We start from the raw sequence: 17,241 nt of genomic DNA, 5'->3' as shown, positions 1-17,241 counted from the left end.
CACCCTCTATCATACCTTTACACCCTCTATCATACCTCTACACCCTCTATCATACCCTTTACACCCTCTATCATACATTGTACACCTTTTACACCCTCTATCATACCTTTACACCTTTTACACCCTCTATCATACCTTTACACCTTTTGTACCCTCTATCATACCTTTACACCTTTTACACCCTCTATCATACCTTTTACACCCTCTAACATACCTTTACACCCTCTATCATGCCTTTACACCCTCTATCATACATTTTACACCCTCTATCATACGTTTTACACCTTTTACACCCTCTATCATACCTTTACACCTTTTGTATCCTCTATCATACCTTTACACCTTTTACACCCTCTATCATACATTTTACACCCTCTATAATACCTTTACACCCTCTATCATACCTTTTACACCCTCTATCATACCCTTTACACCCTCTATCATACGTTTTACACATTTCACACCCTCTATCCTACCTTTACCCCTTTTACACCCTCTATCATACTTTTTATACCCTCTATCATACCTTTACACCTTTTGTACCCTCTATCATACCTTTACACCTTTTACACCCTCTATCATACCTTTTACACCCTCTAACATACCTTTACACCCTCTATCATGCCTTTACACCCTCTATCATACATTTTACACCCTCTATCATACCTTTACACCCTCTATCATACCTCTACACCCTCTATCATACCCTTTACACCCTCTATCATACATTGTACACCTTTTACACCCTATATCATACCTTTACACCTTTTACACCCTCTATCATACCCTTTACCTCCTCTATCATACCTTTTACACCCTCTATCATACCCTTTACACCCTCTATCATACCTTTTACACCTTTTACACCCTCTATAATACCTTTACACCTTTTACACCCTCTATCATACCTTTACACCTTTTACACCCTCTATAATACCTTTTACACCCTCTATCATACCTTTTACACCTTTCACACCCTCTATCATACCTTTTACACCTTTTACACCCTCTATAATACCTTTACACCTTTTACACCCTCTATAATACCTTTTACACCCTCTATCATACCTTTAAACCTTTTACACCCTCTATCATATGTTTTACACCTTTTACACTCTCTATCATACCCTTTACCTCCTCTATCATACCTTTTACACCCTCTATCATACATTTACACCTTTCACACCCTCTATCATAACCTTTACACCCTCTATCATACCCTTTATATCCTCTATCATACCCTTTACCTCATCTATCATACCTTTTACACCCTCTATCATACCTTTTACACCCTCTATCATACCTTTACACCCTCTATCATACCTTTACACCTTTCACACCCTCTATCATACCCTTTACACCCTCTATCATACGTTTTACACCTTTCACACCCTCTATCCTACCTTTACACCTTTTACACCCTCTATCATACTTTGTACACCCTCTATCATACGTTTTACACCTTTTACACCCTCTATCATACCTTTACACCTTTTGTATCCTCTATCATACCTTTACACCTTTTACACCCTCTATCATACCTTTACACCTTTTGTATCCTCTATCATACCTTTACACCTTTTACACCCTCTATCATACATTTTACACCCTCTATAATACCTTTACACCCTCTATCATACATTTTACACCCTCTATAATACCTTTACACCCTCTATCATACCTTTTACACCCTCTATCATACCCTTTACACCCTCTATCATACGTTTTACACATTTCACACCCTCTATCCTACCTTTACACCTTTTACACCCTCTATCATACTTTTTATACCCTCTATCATACCTTTACACCTTTTGTACCCTCTATCATACCTTTACACCTTTTACACCCTCTATCATACCTTTTACACCCTCTAACATACCTTTACACCCTCTATCATGCCTTTACACCCTCTATCATACATTTTACACCCTCTATCATACCTTTACACCCTCTATCATACCCTTTACACCCTCTATCATACATTGTACACCTTTTACACCCTATATCATACCTTTACACCTTTTGTATCCTCTATCATACCTTTACACCTTTTACACCCTCTATCATACATTTTACACCCTCTATAATACCTTTACACCCTCTATCATACCTTTTACACCCTCTATCATACCCTTTACACCCTCTATCATACGTTTTACACATTTCACACCCTCTATCCTACCTTTACACCTTTTACACCCTCTATCATACTTTTTATACCCTCTATCATACCTTTACACCTTTTGTACCCTCTATCATACCTTTACACCTTTTACACCCTCTATCATACCTTTTACACCCTCTAACATACCTTTACACCCTCTATCATGCCTTTACACCCTCTATCATACATTTTACACCCTCTATCATACCTTTACACCCTCTATCATACCTCTACACCCTCTATCATACCCTTTACACCCTCTATCATACATTGTACACCTTTTACACCCTATATCATACCTTTACACCTTTTACACCCTCTATCATACCTTTACACCTTTTGTACCCTCTATCATACCTTTACACCTTTTACACCCTCTATCATACCTTTTACACCCTCTATCATGCCTTTACACCCTCTATCATACATTTTACACCCTCTATCATACCTTTACACCCTCTATCATACCTCTACACCCTCTATCATACCCTTTACACCCTCTATCATACATTTTACACCTTTTACACCCTCTATCATACCTTTACACCTTTTACACCCTCTATCATACCTTTACACCTTTTGTACCCTCTATCATACCTTTACACCTTTTACACCCTCTGTCATACCTTTTACACCCTCTAACATACCTTTACACCCTCTATCATGCCTTTACACCCTCTATCATACATTTTACACCCTCTATCATACCTTTTACACCCTCTATCAAACCCTTTACACCCTCTATCATACCTTTTATACCCTTTTACACCCTCTATCATACTTTTACACCCTCTATCATACCTTTACACCCTCTATCATACCTCTACACCCTCTATCATACCCTTTACACCCTCTATCATACATTGTACACCTTTTACACCCTATATCATACCTTTACACCTTTTACACCCTCTATCATACCCTTTACCTCCTCTATCATACCTTTTACACCCTCTATCATACCTTTTACACCCTCTATCATACCTTTACACCTTTTACACCCTCTATCATACCCTTTACCTCCTCTATCATACCTTTTACACCCTCTATCATACCTTTTACACCCTCTATCATACCTTTAAACCTTTTACACCCTCTATCATATGTTTTACACCTTTTACTCCCTCTATCATACCTTTACACCTTTACACCCTCTATCATACTTTTACACCCTCTATCATACCCTTTACACCCTCTATCATACCTTTACACCTTTTACACCCTCTATCATACCCTTTACCTCCTCTATCATACCTTTTACACCCTCTATCATACATTGTACACCTTTTACACCCTATATCATACCTTTACACCTTTTACACCCTCTATCATACCTTTACACCTTTTGTACCCTCTATCATACCTTTACACCTTTTACACCCTCTATCATACCTTTTACACCCTCTATCATGCCTTTACACCCTCTATCATACATTTTACACCCTCTATCATACATTTACACCTTTCACACCCTCTATCATAACCTTTACACCCTCTATCATAACCTTTACACCCTCTATCATACCTTTTACACCCTCTATCATACCTTTTACACCTTTTACACCCTCTATCATACCTTTTACACCCTCTATCATACCTTTACACCTTTTGTACCCTCTATCATACCTTTACACCTTTTACACCCTCTATCATACATTTTACACCCTCTATAATACCTTTACACCCTCTATCATACCTTTTACACCCTCTATCATACCATTTACACCCTCTATCATACGTTTTACACATTTCACACCCTCTATCCTACCTTTACACCTTTTACACCCTCTATCATACTTTTTACACCCTCTATCATACCTTTACACCTTTTGTACCCTCTATCATACCTTTACACCTTTTACACCCTCTATCATACCTTTTACACCCTCTATCATACCTTTACACCCTCTATCATGCCTTTACACCCTCTATCATACCTTTTACACCCTCTATCATACCTTTACACCCTCTATCATACCTTTTACACCCTCTATCATACCTCTACACCCTCTATCATACCTTTACACCCTCTATAATACCTCTACACCCTCTGTCATACCTTTTACACCCTCTATCATACATTGTACACCTTTTACCTCCTCTATCATACCTTTACACCTTTTACACCCTCTATCATACCTTTTACACCCTCTATCATACCTTCTACACCCTCTATCATACCCTTTACCTCCTCTATCATACCTTCTACACCCTCTGTCATACCTTTTACACCCTATATCATACCTTTACACCCTCTATCATACCTTTACACCTTTTACACCCTCTATCATACCTTTTACACCCTCTATCATACCTTTAAACCTTTTACACCCTCTATCATATATTTTACACCTTTTACTCCCTCTATCATACCTTTACACCTTTACACCCTCTATCATACCTTTACACCCTCTATCATACCTTTACATCCTCTATCATACCCTTTACCTCATCTATCATACCTTTTACACCCTCTATCATACCTTTTACACCTTTTACACCCTCTATCATACCCTTTACCTCCTCTATCATACCTTTTACACCCTCTATCATACCTTTTACACCTTTTACACCCTCTATCATACCCTTTACCTCATCTATCATACCTTTTACACCCTCTATCATACCTTTTACACCTTTTACACCCTCTATCATACCTTTAAACCTTTTACACCCTCTATCATATGTTTTACACCTTTTACTCCCTCTATCATACCTTTACACCCTCTATCATACCTTTTACACCCTCTATCATACCTTTACACCTTTTACACCCTCTATCATACCTTTTACACCCTCTATCATACCTTCTACACCCTCTATCCTACCTTTACACCTTTACACCCTCTATCATACCCTTTACACCTTCTATCATACCTTTTACACCCTCTATCATACCTTCTACACCCTCTATCCTACCTTTACACCTTTACACCCTCTATCATACCTTTTACACCCTCTATCATACGTTTTACACCCTCTATCATACCTTTACACCCTCTATCATACCTTTTACACCCTCTATCATACCTTTTACACCCTCTATCATACCTTTACACCTTTTACACCCTCTATCATACGTTTTACACCCTATATCATACCTTTACACCCTCTATCATACCTTTACACCCTCTATCATACCTTTTACACCCTCTATCATACCTTTACACCTTTTACACCCTCTATCATACGTTTTACACCTTTTACACCCTCTATCATACCTTTTACACCCTCTATCATACCCTTTACACTCTCTATCATACCTTTTACACCCTCTATCATACCTTTTATTCCCTCTATCATACCTTTTACACCCTCTATCATACCTTTACACCTTTTACACCCTCTATCATACGTTTTACACCCTCTATCATACCTTTACCTCATCTATCATACCTTTTACACCCTCTATCATACCCTTTACACTCTCTATCATACCTTTTACACCCTCTATCATACCTTTACACCTTTTACACCCTCTATCATACCTCTACACCCTCTATCATACCTCTACACCCTCTATCATACCTTTACACCCTCTATCATACCTTTTACACCCTCTATCATACCTTTACACCCTCTATCATACCTCTACACCCTCTACCATACCTTTTACACCCTCTATCATACCTTTACACCCTCTATCATACCTCTACACTCTCTATCATACCTTTACACCCTCTATCATACCTTTTACACCCTCTATCATACCTTTACACCCTCTATCATACCTTTACACCCTCTATCATACCTTTACACCCTCTATCATACCTTTACACCCTCTATCATACCTTTTACACCCTCTATCATACCTTTACACCCTCTATCATACCCTTTTACACCCTCTATCATACCTCTACACCCTCTATCATACCTTTACACCCTCTATCATACCTTTTACACCCTCTATCATACCTCTACACCCTCTATCATACCCTTTTACACCCTCTATCATACCTTTTACACCCTCTATCATACCTCTACACCCTCTATCATACCTTTACACCCTCTATCATACCTTTTACACCCTCTATCATACCTCTACACCCTCTATCATACCTCTACACCCTCTATCATACCTTTACACCCTCTATCATACCTTTTACACCCTCTATCATACCTTTACACCCTCTATCATACCTCTACACCCTCTACCATACCTTTTACACCCTCTATCATACCTTTACACCCTCTATCATACCTCTACACTCTCTATCATACCTTTACACCCTCTATCATACCTTTTACACCCTCTATCATACCTCTACACCCTCTATCATACCTTTACACCCTCTATCATACCTTTACACCCTCTATCATACCTCTACACCCTCTATCATACCTTTTACACCCTCTATCATACCTTTACACCCTCTATCATACCCTTTTACACCCTCTATCATACCTCTACACCCTCTATCATACCTTTACACCCTCTATCATACCTTTTACACCCTCTATCATACTTTTACACCCTCTATCATACCTTTACACCCTCTATCATACCTTTACACCCTCTATCATACCTCTACACCCTCTATCATACCTTTTACACTCTCTATCATACCTTTACACCCTCTATCATACCTTTACACCCTCTATCATACCTCTACACCCTCTATCATACCTTTTACACCCTCTATCATACCTTTACACCCTCTATCATACCCTTTTACACCCTCTATCATACCTCTACACCCTCTATCATACCTTTACACCCTCTATCATACCTTTTACACCCTCTATCATACCTCTACACCCTCTATCATACCCTTTTACACCCTCTATCATACCTTTTACACCCTCTATCATACCTCTACACCCTCTATCATACCTTTACACCCTCTATCATACCTTTTACACCCTCTATCATACCTCTACACCCTCTATCATACCCTTTTACACCCTCTATCATACCTTTTACACTCTCTATCATACCTCTACACCCTCTATCATACCTCTACACCCTCTATCATACCTTTACACCCTCTATCATACTTTTACACCCTCTATCATACCTTTACACCCTCTATCATACTTTTACACCCTCTATCATACCTTTACACCCTCTATCATACCTCTACACCCTCTATCATACCTTTACACCCTCTATCATACCTTTTACACCCTCTATCATACCTTTACACCCTCTATCATACTTTTACACCCTCTATCATACCTTTACACCCTCTATCATACTTTTACACCCTCTATCATACCTTTACACCCTCTATCATACCTTTTACACCCTCTATCATACCTTTACACCCTCTATCATACCTTTACACCCTCTATCATACCTTTACACCCTCTATCATACCCAAACAACACACATTTAGTTTGATCCAAATGTAATGATTTTCAATTTGTGTAATTGAGAAGTGACTTCATGACTGAGCTGCTCTAGGTTTCCCCCCTGTACTGAAAATACTTGTGTTGCAGCAAAACAAAACAAAATGCAGTATTTTATGCAGTATATTTTTGTTATTTATGTAATGAAGAGTTTAGGTCCCAGCACAGACCCCTGGGGGACACCACAAACATTGTCCAAGCATGAAGACTGAAAGTCCTCCAGTCTGTTGCTCAGTGAACTTTCCATCCAGAGCAGAACCTGATGCCACAACGCTCCACTTTACTGATTAATAGTTCAGGATCTATTGAGTCGTAAGCTGTTTTGAGGTGGATCAACCTCCGATTGCACATTTCTTTTGGTCTCTGGAGCTGCTGGTTTCTTCTGTTGATCCTAACAATGCTGGAGAGGAGGATCTCTGTGGTCTGAATCCAGACCGGCTTCCACACAGTACTTTGTGTTTATCAATCATCTGTCCAATCTGTGAGTAAAAGGTTTTTCTAGGGTTTTGTAGAACTGTGGCGGTAGAGAAACGGGCCTGTAATGATGGAATCGGTGTCTGTCTCCAGTTTCATAAAGTGGGATGACTTTAGCTGGGTTCATTTCTTTTGGGAATTTAGCAGATTGGAACGACAGATTGCAGATGTATGTGAGATGATGAACTTGGATAACCTTTCTGAGTATTGTCATGTCGATACCGTCACAGTCACGTGATGCTGTGTAAAATGCTTTTACATTTATTTACAATATCTATTATTTCGCTCTCCTCCACTGCTGTGAGAAACATTGAGTTTTAATCCTATTAATTAATGTTTGGTTCCGTCCATCGTCCAATCAGGATTAAGGATTTTTTAAACACATCATTCATGTACTCAATGTTCTCATCATTATTAGTGAAATATTGTTGAAAACTACTTTGAGTTGTTTCCATTGACACTATTCAATATGTTTTCATGATGTTTTTAATGTTATGTAATAATTTGCTATAGAATTCTTGTTTTGATACTCGTAAAGTATTTGTTAAATATCTTTTATATATTTTTTTGTATTGTTCTCCACTGCTTCAGTTCAATATTTAATGAATTCACTATAGAGTGTGTTCTTTTTTTACATACATTTTGGAATGTCTTTGTGATCCATGGTGTGTCAAAATACTTCTTTTGTTGTGTAATTTTTTATTGGACAGTTTTTTATCATATAATAATTTTAAAGTATATGAAAATGTTTCATTTAATACTGTATCGGGGTTCTGTTTACACAGACCCTCTTTCAGCTGGTTGTCCTCATATCCGTTCCTCTCTCCTGTTGCAGCTGTCACAGATTACAGAAACTGGTAGATGCTCACTGATTTCATGAATGAATAATCCACTCACTGTTTTATTGTAGTAATAATAATACATTTTATTTATAGGCACATTTGAAACACTCAGGGTCTGTAACTAAACAACAATATACAAGCAGAAAGAAAGAAATGTCCAACGTATTGTAATAATAGTAATAACAGTACACAGTTTTATACTCTGGACCTATAATCCTGTGGATATCCTAATAGTGTCATACTGTGATTCAGTGATAACGGGCCTTTGGATTAGAACCAGTCTCATTCAGCTCTGAAGGCGCCATTGTGAAGCGGAACGGTGAGGATTTCAAGCCCCCCGTCAGGTTTTGGTGGAGCTGCTCCGTCCCCGGGCGGAGCAGTAATGAGGCGCTCTGTGGTTTTTAGGCGAGCCGCTCACTCTGAATGGGTCGCCTCTCTTCTGGGCGTCTCGTGCTCTCAGCGTGAACACTGTGCAAACCACTCATGTAATTCAGGGGTCAGAATTTTCCAAATGTCACATGCTACGTCTTTAAAAAACCCTCAGCCTTCTCCACCCCTCACGCCAACCTTCACGGCCTCGGCAGTTTCCTGCTCCTTTCTGAAGGAACCGCTGAAGCAGCAGCTCTTCTCTTTCCTTCCATCGCTCTGTCTTTTCTCTGGGACTCCTCTCTTCAGCGGTTGAACCATGTGGTGGTGGCTGCTGGGCGTGCTGAGCTGCGTACTGCTGGCAACCACCATCTTGTTTCTTGTCACTGGGCATCGTTACAAGGTGTTCAGCGAGAAGAGCGTGAGGCCGCCCGGACCCCTCGTCACCGACTGCAAACAGAGGGACGCCAGGCTGAAGAGAGGTGAGGCCAACGACCTGATGGTCAGACTCAAATGACCAGAGACACAAACCCTGCATGTGGTTCATCTGCCACGCTGCACAAGGCCCGCTGCCGCCACAACGTTTAGTTACCAACATCCCATAGAAAGTACTAAACTTTAACTTCCTGCTTGTGTCCCTGGACAAACCTCAAGGAAAGAACTGGGATGGATTCCCTTTAGAAATCAGGATTCACAGTCAAAGGTTCTCAAATATTCCTAGAACAAGTGAAGCTTCTTCATTTCTGTGCCGGACGGAAGGATTTCATTCTGGGAACTTTGTGTAAATGGAAGTTTACAGTTTCGGTCGTCCAAACTTTTTCTTCTGCTTCCATTGGTTCTCCAGAGAATCTCAAACTGATCTTATGCTGGCAACAAGAAACCGATTAAAATCAGACTTAGGTTCATTTTAAAAGCAGAGAAAAAATATTGGTAATTCTTTGATTCCATGTATGTGGATTAGATGTTCATGGTTTTACTGACAGAAATACTAACATCAACATGCTAACGTCACTGCTGTAAAAAGTAGTTGAAAGTACTCCAGTAAAAGTACAGACACTTTGCTTGAAATCCACTTTGGCAATAGTGAAAGTCATCCAGAAAATAATTACTCAAGAAAAAAGTCTCAAAGTACCTGATATGAACTATACTTTAGTGTCAAAATTAAAAGTACAGAGACTGGAAACCCCCAGAAGTATTTTTTCTCAGAGGCGTCGTTCTCCTCCTCAGCTCTCTCTACCTCCTGCTCCCTGCCTCAGTCCTTACCAACATTAAAACCCACAAATTAGCAGTGCCTCTTCAGCAGACTGTAGAAGCTTCAGGCTCGGGGGGGTTAGTCCTGGTGGCTGAAGTCCTGCAGAGGGAAGCAGTGGTGCCGCCGGCCGCCAGCCGCCGGCCCAGGGGTCAGCTTCACCCACAGTTAGCAGACGGCAGGGAACAATGTCAGCGTCTGTCTTCCTCTGAAGCACAACTCGAGATGCTCGTGTGGCGTATCCCCGCTATCGCTAGTGGCCGAGCTGCTTCCATCATGGCTGAGCGGTAAGTGACGGCGGTCTCCGAGTGTCTCGTGGGAGACAAGTCTGAACTTGTGAGAGCGCCAGCCGCCTGCTGTTCTCACAAGAATACAGTCTGGCTCATTCAAATGTGGTCAGACAATTATATACAATTACATTTACATTTTGTTTTGTAGTGACTAACTATGGAGGACTGATTGTGCTAAAGTTAAACAAATGAATAAATATACCATTAAATAATTAACAAAATGTGTCATTAATTAATTAATATATGAATTCATTTTATGTAAAAAACTTTTAAATACTTCACTATTTTATTGATTATTTCATGGTCCGGCGTTGCACGGCTTCATGAATGAATTGTATCTGTCAAACTGGCCCATCAAACTCAGTGGGCGGGGCTAACGCTGACGGAGTCAAAGCCATTGCTTTGGTCTGAAGAGTTTCTTTTTTTTTTTTTTCTTTTCCCTTGTCCTGTTCGGCAGCTTGGGCCAACAATATGATGTGATTGAGAACCTTCGGAGTCAGAACAGATTTTGGTCTTGCAACAGGGAGAGACCTGGAGTCTCCTCCTGTTGCCTTCTCCGTCAGAAGATGGCATGGCTGCCGTACACGACCGGGGGGGAACGCACAAAGAGAGAGAGAAGAGAAAAGAGAGAAAAAGGTTGAGGGAGGAGGGAGGAGGGGGGAGGGGGTAGGGGGATAACATACAATATCCTTGTTGTGCTACATATATTATTTGCAGTTATCACACTGATCCAAATATTTTCCAACTGTTTTTGGATTAACCAGCCTGAGCTGCTCTATCTAGACAGTAAAATGATTTCTTAGATTAACCAGCCTGAGCAGCTCTATCTAGACAGTAAGATTATTTTCTAGATTAACCAGCCTGAGCAGCTCTATCTAGACAGTAAAATGATTTCTTAGATTAACCAGCCTGAGCAGCTCTATCTAGACAGTAAAATGATTTCTTAGATTAACCAGCCTGAGCAGCTCTATCTAGACAGTAAGATTATTTTCTAGATTAACCAGCCTGAGCAGCTCTATCTAGACAGTAAGATGATTTCTTAGATTAACCAGCCTGAGCAGCTCTATCTAGACAGTAAAATGATTTCTTAGATTAACCAGCCTGAGCAGCTCTATCTAGACAGTAAGATTATTTTCTAGATTAACCAGCCTGAGCTGCTCTATCTAGACAGTAAAATGATTTCTTAGATTAACCAGCCTGAGCAGCTCTATCTAGACAGTAAGATTATTTTCTAGATTAACCAGCCTGAGCAGCTCTATCTAGACAGTAAGATGATTTCTTAGATTAACCAGCCTGAGCAGCTCTGTCTAGACAGTAACATGATTTCTTAGATTAACCAGCCTGAGCAGCTCTATCTAGACAGTAACATGATTTTCTAGATTAACCAGCCTGAGCAGCTCTATCTAGACAGTAACATGATTTCTTAGATTAACCAGCCTGAGCAGCTCTATCTAGACAGTAACATGATTTCCTAGATTAACCAGCCTGAGCAGCTCTATCTAGACAGTAACGTGAAGCAGGAACATGAATTAACAAAGAGGAAACAACAAAAGAGGAACATGATTTTTAAAGTTTGAGCAAATGATGATAGAGAACAAGCAACTTCAGAAGCACCTTTCGTGAGGAGTGGAAGTGTGTGTGTGTGTGTGTGTGTGTGTGTGTGTGTGGTTTGTCCACTGGGTGGGACCGGAACTGTTGTGGGGGGACCCGTGGCGACACCCCGGGGTCCGAGGCCATCGGGCCCGGACACCGCCCCCCCGGCAGACGGAAGCCCCCCAGGCCCGGGGAGACCCCAGCGAACCACCCCAGAGAGCCACGTCCCGCCCAAAAAGCACCCGACGGAGAATGCAGAGAGGAATCCCCCCCAGGCAAGAGGGGCCCACAAGAGAAGGATAAAGGGCACAGGGCCCCAGGCCCCGACCCAAGCCGCCAAGCCGAGAAAAGGCCGGAGCAGGGCCCCCGGGCCGAGCGGGTCGAGAGCCCCCCCAACCCCGGCGGCGAGTCCCGCCGCACCCCCGGGTCTGAAGAGTTTCTAAACATGAGGCTCCCTTAGCGGAGGATCTGCAGGACCTTTAAAAGTCTTTTCCTGAGATGAGCTGCCACAACAACGTCACCAAGTGAACCTCCACAATGGATTCTAGTTTGGAGACACGGTGGCTCCGTCAGCGGAGGGTCTGCAGGAACTTCCTATCGGGAGTTGGTAAGAGATGTTTGAGTGTGAACCCTCTCACCACTGAGGCCTTTAACGAGCAGGACCCAGGCTTCACCTTGGTTTTGGTTGGTTGCAAATAATGTTTAGTTAAATTAAGTATCCGAACCAACAAAGACGTGTATAGTGTAGCGATAGGAACCATTGTTAGCTATGTGTTGCTACGGGGACGTTTTAGGGTGCAACACCTGTGATACCCGACCACACTCAGTGTAACCTCACGCGTAGAAGTTAGGCAATAAAAGTTCTCCACCTGTCGGGTGGAAACAAGACGAGCCAGGAGCAGACTTTAACATCTAGCGCCACCCAGTGGATCAGAATATATTTGCTAGCTCTGCACCAATCCTTTATCTGAGATCCATCGCTTCTGACTTGATGTGCAGAGGAACCAATCAGGTGGAGGGATCCGCCCACTGAGTTTGACAGATAGAATGAATTTATGAAGCAGTGCAACTCCGGACCAGGAAATAATTAGTGAAATAATTAAAGGTTTTTTTACATTAAAATTAATTCATATTTTATTTAATTGATGACACATTTAAATATTCCATTCCAATTTTAATTAATGACATTTAATTCATTATTTAATGGTGTATTTAGTTATAAAATTTTAGCACATTCAGTCGTCCATGAGTAACGATGGTGTCCAGCATAAATGTAGTTAAGTAAATGTAAAATAAAGTAAAGTAAAAGCTACTTAAGTGTAGTAACGTTGCTTGTTCCTTTACACCACTGGCTAACATTAGCAATAGCACTTTCCAGGGACACTTCTAAAACTGGAGGTGAAAATATCTTGACACTGGAGTACTGTGAGGGTGGAGGGTGGAGGTGGAGGGTGGAGGGTGGAGGGTCCCCCCACCACGGTGCTGGACCAGACATTCAGTCTGCATCACCTTATTGTCATCAAATTCTACTCTTGAATTGTGAGTAACAGGTGTTAGCATGCTAAGCTAATGGTGTTGGTGATTTAGTTATTTGCATTAGTATGCTAAGCAGATAATCAGTCGTGGTCCTGCCCCCCCCCCAACCCCCCCCCCCCCCCCCCTCCCCCTCCCCCCCGCGATGCTAGTCCACTGCCCTCTGCGATGTGCCCACCGACAACCAGCCCCGGTGCCCTCGGCGGTGGCCACGCCCCAGTGCCCTCGGCGGCGTTCTGAATTTTATTGGATTTCTTGACAGAAGCAGATTGAAATCACCTTCAGCTGCCAGGATGTTTTATCCGGAGTAGGAAAAGCTTTGAAGGGGACCCTGGGCTGACTGGAGGAGGTGTTTCTCCCCAGGCTTTCTTGCAGACCGTGTCCCAGCGTCTCCGGACGCGGTGGTGATCGGCAGCGGCGTGGGCGGGCTGACGGCGGCGGCGCTTCTTTCCAAAGCAGGGAAGAAGGTGGTGGTTCTGGAGCAGCACGATCAGGCCGGAGGCTGCACGCACACCTTCGAGAATAAGGGCTTCGAGTTCGACGTGGGTAAGATGCCATAGTTCTCCAAAAGCCTTGTGGTCGGATGAACCTCCTTTATATTCCAGAGTGTCAGTCTCATGTTTGACCAGCAGGGATTCATCTTCCCCTTGTTTCCTCCATGTCCGATAAAACAGTCTGCTTCGATAACACATGAACTTTATTCAAAAATGTAAACCTCAGGCGCATGCGTGGATGAAAATATGTTGCAAAGTTTCACACTTAAGGCTTTAATGTGTCTAAAATAAAATAAAGAAGTATAAAAGCATACAGTAAAAGGTATAACCACACATTCATTAACAGCAATAAAGTGCTAAGATGTATATACTGTACTATACTGGATTGTTGCATCATCCTCAGACCTACCAGGTGCTTTCTTCAGCCCCCCAGGATCCGTGGGCCTTGTTAGTGATCATTGTGGACAAAATCCCAGATGTGGCAGGAACTTTTTTTTTCCAGAAAATTGCAATTAAAGTTGCTGTGTTTTTTAGCGTTTGTTGCAGTGAAATTAGAAAAAGTTTCAATGACCAGTTGGTATTTCTATGGAGGTATTATTGGTGGAAAAAGTTTGAGCAGCTTGTAAAAGTGGAATTTTCTCTCCACAAACACAACACAACATTTACACATTCACAACTTCCTCATTACACGGGTACAAATATGTTACAAGTCACAGATTTAAAACCTGACACGCTCATGTTTTTGCTCCTAATACTGCAGTAACTTTGGTGAAAAACATGTTTGTGCTCCTGAATCAGTGTGAAGTTCTTCCACTCCAGTCACAAATTCTGTTTCCTTCATTCACCAATCACATCGCGGCTCCGCTGAGACATCTGGTGAAAAACTACCTGTGGTTCAGTCGATGGTGAAAAAGGCGGAGCTGAACTGAGAGTGACTGATTCTACAGCCAATTAGAGCAGAGGAGCTTTGTCCCACAGCCAATCAGAGCAGAGGAACCCAGAATCTCACAGCAAATCTAGATTGTAAAATAAAATAAAAACAGAACACAAAGTTCTCAGTGGAACCCCCCCCCCCACCGGGAGCTGTCACACCCACAGTCAGCCACCACTCCTCCCTGCTGACCTCCAGAACCAACCCCCTGACTTAGTTCTTTTAGATGTGTGTTTGCGTCACACTGCCCCCTGCAGTGTGGGAGCAGCCGCCACAACTAATCCTGCAGAACGTATAAACCTTAATAAAGAGCATAAAACACTAAACACCTTCCCCCACTCCTGTGTAATACATTTCAAAACTGTCAGAGGAGAGTGGCAGGGTGGGCTCTTCCTCAGGTCAGTTATCAGCTCTGTTGTTTTGTCAACACGCAGGAGGCCATTGTTCCTCCTGCACCAGTCCTCCTCTCTGGAGGCCCGGTCATCTGGTTCTGGATCAGGCCCACCACTGTAGTATCGTCTGCGTACTTTATGAGGTAGTTAGTGAGGGACCTGGCAACGCAGTCGTGAGTCATCAGTGTGAAGAGTAATGGACTCAAGACAAAGGCCAGGGGAGAGCTGGTACTCAGAGTGATTGGGAGAGCTGGTACAGAGAGATGAGGAGAGCTGGTACAGAGTGGTGGGGAGAGCTGGTACAGAGAGATGAGGAGAGCTGGTACAGAGTGGTGGGGAGAGCTGGTACTCAGAGTGATGGGGAGAGCTGGTACAGAGTGGTGGGGAGAGCTGGTACAGAGTGGTGGGGAGAGCTGGTACAGAGTGGTGGGGAGAGCTGGTACTCAGAGTGATGGGGAGAGCTGGTACTCAGAGTGATGGGGAGAGCTGGTACAGAGTGATGAGGAGAGCTGGTACAGAGTGGTGGGGAGAGCTGGTACAGAGTGGTGAGGAGAGCTGGTACTCAGAGTGATGAGGAGAGCTGGTACAGAGTGATGAGGAGAGCTGGTACTGGGTGATGGGGAGAGCTGGTACCCAGGGTGATGTGGAGAGCTGGTACAGAGTGATGGGGAGAGCTGGTATTCAGAGTGATGAGGAGAGCTGGTACAGAGTGATGGGGAGAGCTCGTACAGAGTGATGGGGAGAGCTGGTACTCAGGGTGATGTGGAGAGCTCATACAGAGTGATGGGGAGAGCTGGTACAGAGAGATGAGGAGAGCTGGTACAGAGTGGTGGGGAGAGCTGGTACAGAGTGGTGGGGAGAGCTGGTACTCAGAGTGATTGGGAGAGCTGGTACAGAGAGATGAGGAGAGCTGGTACAGAGTGGTGGGGAGAGCTGGTACAGAGTGGTGGGGAGAGCTGGTACTCAGAGTGATGGGGAGAGCTGGTACAGAATGGTGGGGAGAGCTGGTACTCAGAGTGATGGGGAGAGCTGGTACAGAGTGATGAGGAGAGCTGGTACAGAGTGGTGGGGAGAGCTGGTACAGAGTGGTGAGGAGAGCTGGTACTCAGAGTGATGAGGAGAGCTGGTACAGAGTGATGAGGAGAGCTGGTACTGGGTGATGGGGAGAGCTGGTACCCAGGGTGATGTGGAGAGCTGGTACAGAGTGATGGGGAGAGCTGGTATTCAGAGTGATGAGGAGAGCTGGTACAGAGAGATGAGGAGAGCTGGTACAGAGTGGTGGGGAGAGCTGGTACAGAGTGGTGGGGAGAGCTGGTACTCAGAGTGATGGGGAGAGCTGGTACAGAATGGTGGGGAGAGCTGGTACTCAGAGTGATGGGGAGAGCTGGTACAGAGTGATGAGGAGAGCTGGTACAGAGTGGTGGGGAGAGCTGGTACAGAGTGGTGGGGAGAGCTGGTACTCAGAGTGATGGGGAGAGCTGGTACAGAATGGTGGGGAGAGCTGGTACTCAGAGTGATGGGGAGAGCTGGTACAGAGTGATGAGGAGAGCTGGTACAG

The 17,241-nt window shown here is 43.0% G+C and overlaps 1 protein-coding gene across 1 annotated transcript in view; it reads left to right on the top strand.

Annotated features, from left to right (window-relative positions):
• The first annotated feature begins 9,394 nt into the window (after positions 1-9,394).
• LOC308124506 (all-trans-retinol 13,14-reductase-like) overlaps positions 9,395-17,241 on the top strand; it is a 28,748-nt gene continuing 20,901 nt past the window's right edge. The window contains exons 1-2 of the mRNA XM_080487533.1: positions 9,395-9,683; positions 14,230-14,412. Of these exons, the coding sequence (XP_080343659.1) occupies positions 9,521-9,683; positions 14,230-14,412 (346 nt within the window). The 5' untranslated portion in view covers positions 9,395-9,520. The remainder of the gene's footprint in view (positions 9,684-14,229; positions 14,413-17,241) is intronic.

Source organism: Lipophrys pholis (assembly GCF_963383615.2).
Source record: "Lipophrys pholis genome assembly, chromosome: 19".
In the NCBI taxonomy this organism is placed as follows: Eukaryota; Metazoa; Chordata; class Actinopteri; order Blenniiformes; family Blenniidae; genus Lipophrys; species Lipophrys pholis.
The sequence above is the reverse complement of the archived record's forward strand: the minus strand, read 5'-3'. Positions and strand labels throughout refer to the sequence as shown.